This window comes from Rhincodon typus, unplaced genomic scaffold (assembly GCF_021869965.1).
Source record: "Rhincodon typus isolate 14 unplaced genomic scaffold, sRhiTyp1.1 hic_rhity00005798, whole genome shotgun sequence".
NCBI classification, from domain to species: domain Eukaryota; kingdom Metazoa; phylum Chordata; class Chondrichthyes; order Orectolobiformes; family Rhincodontidae; genus Rhincodon; species Rhincodon typus.
The window spans coordinates 3,594-10,679 of NW_025971436.1; the positions used below are offsets into that span (position 1 = coordinate 3,594).

Sequence of the window (7,086 nt, forward strand, 5' to 3'; positions counted from 1 at the left end):
TAGATGTGAAATATGATTACACTGTCTTTAAACGGACATTCATTTTGGATTTGTTTTTAAACAAAAAGCAAGAATCTATACTATTAACAGACACACTGGTGTGATCACCACTTCAAAGATGTCACAACAACAGACATCTGTCCAGCGGCAAACACACTCATCTCTCTGTACATCCTCTGATGTTGAAGGCATGAAACATAACAGGGACAACAAGACAAAGCACAAGTGTCTTCATAGTTCAGCAGTGAGTCACCAGACCTTTTATTTAATGCTAGTCATGCTCTTTAATGTATCATCTGCTTACACGTGATGCAGAGTTACACCGTCTAAAACTAGGGATTCCTCTGGTCAATAACATCAGTGATGAAGTCAGAAACAGTAGTGACGCCAAGCTTCTCATTTGAGAAGGAATTCCACGCCCATTTGCACCAGGTAAGCCCGATTACATTGACGCCATTAATCAACTGATCATTCAGGTAAAACACCTCAACTGATCATTCAGGTGAAACACCTCAACTGATCATTCAGGTGAAACACCTCAACTGATCATTCAGGTGAAACACCTCAACTCCATCAACCTCTCTATTCCATGCAGAATTGCCTTTAGCTGTGGTGTACGACTGCTTCTGATATTTTCCATGTCCAAGGACAATTACATTCTGATGTCTGACTTGTGCACTAAGTTCTAAGAGGAGCATAAAGGCCATATCCTTTTAGTTTTCTGTCATTGACTTGCGGTAAGATGGCAGCGGACCAGGGTTTCTGAGCCCAGGGATCATCTGTTCCGTCCACTTTTCTGTTTCTTTTCTTTGTTTTCCCCTCTCTTCCCTGGTATTTTTTTTCTCCTCTATTTTAGTTTACTTACCTCTTGGTGAAGAGCTTGATTGCAGCGACAGCAGCGAGTGGGACCGGCAGCGCGGGCCTGTGGTGGCGGCTTCTGCATCATCATGGCTGCTATGGAGGAGGAGAGCTTGGGTTCCCGGCAGCATCTGCTTTCGTCAGTGATACTTGGAGGCGACAGCGGAGGCAGGTTTGGATCCAGTACGAGACCCGGCAGCATCAACAGCGGCAGCATCGGTGAGGTGGGCCGAACAGGACACTTGGCGTGGGCGAAGTTGAGTTTGGACCCGTTTGGTACCTGGCAGCCTCAGTAGCGTCTGAACTGGCGAGGGCATCAGTGGAGGCATGATGGCACTGAAAAGTGGCAACTTTCGTTTCAGTGGCAGTGGTGCAGTGAAGGGACTTGTGCCTGGCCACCAGGCCGATGATGGAGCTCTTAACAACAAGGACTGTAAAGTTGGACGCTTTCTTTGTTTCTTCATTTTTCTGCCTTTACATTCTATGTTTTGGTTTATTTTTCCGTGTTTTAAGATGGCCCAGAGAGTGGTGACGCTATGCAACACTTGTCACTGTATTTTTGTAACAAGATACATGGGAGATTAATAACTCAAATAAATCATTTTGATGGTAGACTGAAATGAGAAAAAATCTCTCAAAAACAGAGGATTGCTGCACTTTTTGGAAAGCAAGTAACCTGACATTCATTTTAAGTACTGTTTACACAGCTGCTGGTTTAAGCAGTATACAGATAGTTTGCAGACTAGCCGGAGAACTGTGTACAAATGGAGATTCAACCAGCCACAAGTAGCTGATTGCTCTGTGGACTAGAGACCTGTTGTCAATGACAAAGACCTTTGCCTGACAACAATTATGTGTTTTGCTCTCAGGTAGCTGTACAACCTGGGGGTGTGAACAAGATACAGTGAAGCCATCAGATCAGTGCAGGAAGAAAACACTTTAAGTCTGAAGAAACACAGTTTATTTTCCTTCAGCAGTTGCTATAAGCGATAATTAAGTAATACGTCAAAGGCCTTTATGGGTGTCAACCAGTCCCCCAAACAAGTACAAGCATCCAGAGAAGGAAGAATAAGAAGCAGCGCTCTGATCAATGTTGCCATGCTTTCCCTCCATCCATAACACCCAAGTTGTTTTTTCCACAGTCTGTGTGTGCATAACGGAGAGTCTTATAGGGAGTTAAGAGTTTTCATACAATCATAGAATCTCTAGTGTGGAAGCAGGCTATTCGAGTCCACACCAAGTTTCAAAGCAGCGTCCCACCCAGACCCACACCCTCACCATGTCCCCATAACTCTGCATTTTCCAAGGCTAACTCACCTAGCCTACATATCCCTGAACACTATGGGTAATTTAGCATGGCCAATCCATCTAACCTGCACATCTTTGGACTATGGGAGGAAACCGGCGCACCAGGTGGAAACCCATGCAGACAAGGGGAGAATGTGCAAACTCCACACAGTCGCCCGAGAGTGGAATCGAACCCGGGTCCCGGGTGCTGTTAGACAGTAGTGCTAACCCCTGAGCCACCATTCAATAGAGTTATAGGCCAACAATCCATAATCATTTACCTGTAGCTAGAGTCTATTTATTTGTAGTAAATAGTCATTCTTATCAAGTACAGAACCCTGACCCTGGCTTTCTGTCAACATGGGTCTAAAAGACAGGTTAAAATGGGAATTCTGTGTACTTTTCAAAATAATTTAACTTTCACAACAGCTCCAGGAATAGCAAGGCTTGATTTCCAACACATTACCCCAGTGAGGTGCATGCCTTAGACAATATCAGTCTGAGCATACAACAACAGGGTCTGCTGAGCTCTTGCTGTCCATCACTACAGATGAAGTTCTGAAAGCCAAATTTACTAGACTGGGTCTGCAGCAGGTACTGAAAGAAGCAATGACAGGGGAAAACATATCTGACCTTGCTCTTACTGACCTAGCTGTTGCAGATACATGTGTCTATGACAGCAGTGATATGAATGATCACAGCGCAGTCATTATGGAGACAAAGTCCCATTTTGACATTAAGGACTCCCTCTACCATGTTGTGAGGCAACAGAAGGTTGGGTAGCTATGCTAAATGGGATTGATTTACAACAGATTCAGCAACTCCAAACTGGGCATCCATGAGGCACTGTGGGCCATAAGCAGGAACAAAATTATTTGAACCATGATTTGTAACCTCATAGTCATGGCAGTGAGGAAAATGCCAACCCATCATGAGAGGCAATCAATCTCAATTCATTGGGTCTAGGAGAATGTACCAAGAGTAGCACCTGGCATACCTAAAATGAGATGTCCACTTGTTGAAGCTACAACACATGACCATGTGAATGTTAAACAGAGGATGCTGCATGCAATAGACGGAGCTAAGTGATGCCACAATCTACAGATCAGATCTAAGCTCTGCAATCCTGTCACATCTAGTTGTGAATGGTAGTGAACAATTACACAATTAACTAGTGGAGGGTTTTCATTAGTTCTAGTTTTTTAATTTCACAGAATCATACATCAGAGGGTGGGGGCCCATTTAGTTATCTAATTTGTCCCGATCTCCCAATCTTACCCTGTAGCCTTGCAACCAATTGCCCTGTCAGGCCCAATGTTCCTTCAGTCAGTGCTGGATGGACTGGCTGTCAATTATGTTATTCAATTAAGGTCAGGCTGTGAGAAAGTGCTCCTTTTTTTGTAGTCTTTCCTTTTGGTCAGGAAAGATATAGCCGATGACTTTAATGGTGACAAGTATTTTTATACAGCCCACATGCACCAAGCACAGAAATTCAGAAGATGCAAGGCACAGCTAAGCTTCCTCAGACTGAGCCCAGCCTTCACTTTGGAAGCATTTTTGTCTGGCTGAAGTTCCAACTGTACTGTGCAGACTGAGTTACAATACATGATGATGAACAGTGCATTCAGGTGGAGGGAAGGTATAAAACGGGTGATACTGAATCAGCTACCCATTATACATCTTTCTTGAATTTTGATTTCATTGGATGTGAACTAACATTGGAAGTGATGCAAAATGATTGGCTGAATCGATTTGGCATATTTTACTACATCCCCCAAAGTTGAAGTGGTTTTGCACTTTGTGTGGAGAGAAGAGTTGCTTTACAGTTTCACCATGAACAGAGACATTCTACATCAGCAGAAGCACAGACAACATCAAACTGCATACAATCCTGTTTCTCAGCTTCACTAACAATAAGCACTCATGTCAGAAGCGGCCATTGCTCCGGAGGTCAGTTACATCGTCAGAGAGGGCACAGCTGATTAAAATCCATTGCTGCGAGACTCACCACTTCCGAAGCAAAGGTTAAGTAGTTCTTCCTACCTGAGCCTTGTGAACCTGATTTTTGCACAGTGGACGAACTCTGAGACTTGGTAACCGCCTGCACGGGCGCTGCAACAATGGTTCCACTCGCTCCGCTCACAACAGCCTTCGCCACCCCCTGCGCCACAATCTGCTTCTGACTGACAGCCCGGGCAACAGTGGTGCCTGGTTTGGCAACAATTATCTGCCCACCACTGAGTGCCACTGCCTGCTTCACCACTGGCTGCAAAGTTGAACCCACCGGAATCCCAACAACCTGTGGGCGAACAAATGGTATTTTTAATCACATTGTGCCCTCCAGATAAACAAGGATAATAAACACAATGGGGAACTCAGGAGCAACTTCCTTACTGAGAGCTGTTGATGCTGGGGCTACAACTCGAGATTTTAAGACTGAGATCTATAGATTTTTGTTAGTAAGGGTATCAAGAGGTATGGAACAAAGGCAGGTAAACAGAGTTGTTTCGGCAAATCAGAAACAAAAACAGAAATTGCTGGAAAAGCTCAACAAGTCTGGCTGCATCTGTGGTCAGAAAATAGAGTTACTGTTGCGGGTCCAGTAACCCTTCCTCGGAACTGATTGTAACTAGGGAAAAGTTGTTTTTTACACAGAAGATAGGGTGGGGGAAGGAGGTAAGGAGTAAACGATAGGTGGAGAGAGAGCCCAAAGGGACAGAAGAAAAGGTGGACAGACAAAGGAGTGGATAACGGTCAGCCTAGGAAAATGAATAGCTGTTGATAAGGACTAACAGTGAGGTGCAAATCAGCAGATTGTAATGGAATAACATAGCAGGTTTGGACGGGCTGAATGGCCTACTTCTGTTATTAAAACAACTGAACCAATGGTAGTTTGTTCTGGCTAGTTTGAGAGTTAAATAGAAATGGGAATACTAGAGATCATACATATAAAGTATGACAACAAATGCTAAACTAGAGCTGGGAAATATTTCTAATCTGAGATTACCTGTCTTTCAAAAAGGGAGCTGGATGAGTTCCCAAGAGTGAAAGTTGCTCAAGTTGCTGTGGTTGAACAGGGCAAGCTTTGATTATTGTTTTAATGCAGTATTTTTTTTTTAATTCATTCACAATATGATGGCAGTGCTGGCTAAACCAGCATTTATTGCCCATTCCTAATTACCCAGAGAGCAGTTAAGAGTTAACCATATTGCAGTTGGTCTGGAGTCACATGTAGGTCAGGCAAGGATGGCAGTTTCCTTCCCTAAAGGACATTAGTGAACTAGATGGGTTTTTCCAACAATCAACAATGGATTCAAGGTCATCATTAGACTCCACCATCTGCCGTGGCAAGATTTGAACCCATGTCCTCGGAACATTATCTTGATTTGGAATAGCAGTCCAGCAATAATACCACTAGGCCATTACATCCCCTTAATTTTAGCGAGTTGTCTGATTATTTTTCGGAATTGGGGAAATATTTCCCAGATGTGTCTTTAAATCTCAATCTGTCCCTCCAGAAGACTGAGAAATTAGGGGGAAGATCAGTGGTGTAGGAAGGTGCAACATTCAAGGACAGGGGCGGAGAGTTCATGATAATCCAGAAGGGACCTTGCCATCCTTTCTCTCTCCATGTCTGCTTTGATGTCTTTATTCTCCAACCTCATACTGGCTCTGCAGGTGAAAAGCAGCCTCTCATGTTTCATCTGAAGTGGCAATTTTTACATGTCTATAACGTCTACAGTGACTTCTAACAAATTTGCAGAGCACAAAGGCCACTCAGCTGAATCTCATCTAATCCCCAACTCATATCCATGTATATTCACTTTCCAACGAGGAAGATTGCAGGATAGTGCTGGGAGCAAAAATTCTTGCTAACTTTATCTTTGAAGAAATATAAAGTACAAACTAGTTCAGGAGTAGGAGGATCTTTTTTAGCAAATCAAATTATCACTAAGTATGAAGGCTGTATATTTATCCACATGCAAGCTTTGATATAATTGGAAGTATGCTTTGGAATTATATCCATTCACAGAAAGTGCTAGCCTGTAGTGATTTTTTTTTAATTCAGAACATTATGTTTCATCTTTATCCTTCCATGGAATTAGCACGTCATTGACAAGGTCAGCATTTGCTAGCCATTCCTAAGTGACCTTGAACTGAGTGCCTTGCTAGGCCATTTCAGACAGCAGTTAAAACTCAACTGTAATGCTATGCATCTGGAGTCACATGTAGGCCAGACCAGGTAAGGATGATAGATATCCTTCCCTAAAGGGCACAAGCAAATCAGACAGGCTTTAATGAAAACCTATGATAAGTTTCATGGTTACCACTACCAAATGAGCTTTCACTTCTAGAATTTAATTTTCGATTCCACAGTGGCCGTGGTTGGGTTTGAACCCCTGACCCCACAGCATTAAAACTGCCTCTGGATTACTAGTCCAGTGACATTACCACAAAGCCAATCTCCTCCAAAGGTAGACAACTGATTTGTGACATCAGCAGGTTCTCAAGTGTGCTGAGTGTCAGTGATGGAACCCATCAGGCTGCTCAGTCATGACATAGCTCCACTCTCTCAACAAGCGCCCAGCAGCAGCTCATCTACAGTCTGCTCAAGCTGTTCCATGACAGTCACTTCTGAAATCTTACCTTGGTCTGGGTAACTCCTGTCCCGAGTCCGCTGCTGTGTTTCTGTGGAGAAACTGCAATCACCTGGCCACCCTTCACAGTCACAAACTGCTGCACAGCCTGCTGTGTAGACACAGCTGTGACCCCCGACTGCTGGGCCACTGTTTCCCCTGGTTCCTGCTTGATGATTACCTACAAGGGACAACCACAAACCTTATTTATTTATTTCAAGTGACTGCTAACAATTATCATAAACAAAAGACAAGGCACACATTTTAACTACTGCTAAAAAAGCTTCCACTAGCATCTGAGACA

The 7,086-nt window shown here is 43.6% G+C and overlaps 1 protein-coding gene across 1 annotated transcript; it reads right to left on the reverse strand.

Moving 5' to 3' along the window:
* Nucleotides 1-865: 865 nt before the first annotated feature.
* LOC125482095 (YEATS domain-containing protein 2-like) lies at nucleotides 866-6,963 on the reverse strand (the record flags this gene model as incomplete). The annotated part of the gene is made up of 3 exons (XM_048594089.1): nucleotides 866-1,138; nucleotides 4,154-4,444; nucleotides 6,793-6,963. Coding segments are annotated over 3 exons (735 nt in total), but the record flags the coding sequence as incomplete, so codon positions are not given.
* Between the last annotated feature and the right edge of the window lie 123 nt (nucleotides 6,964-7,086).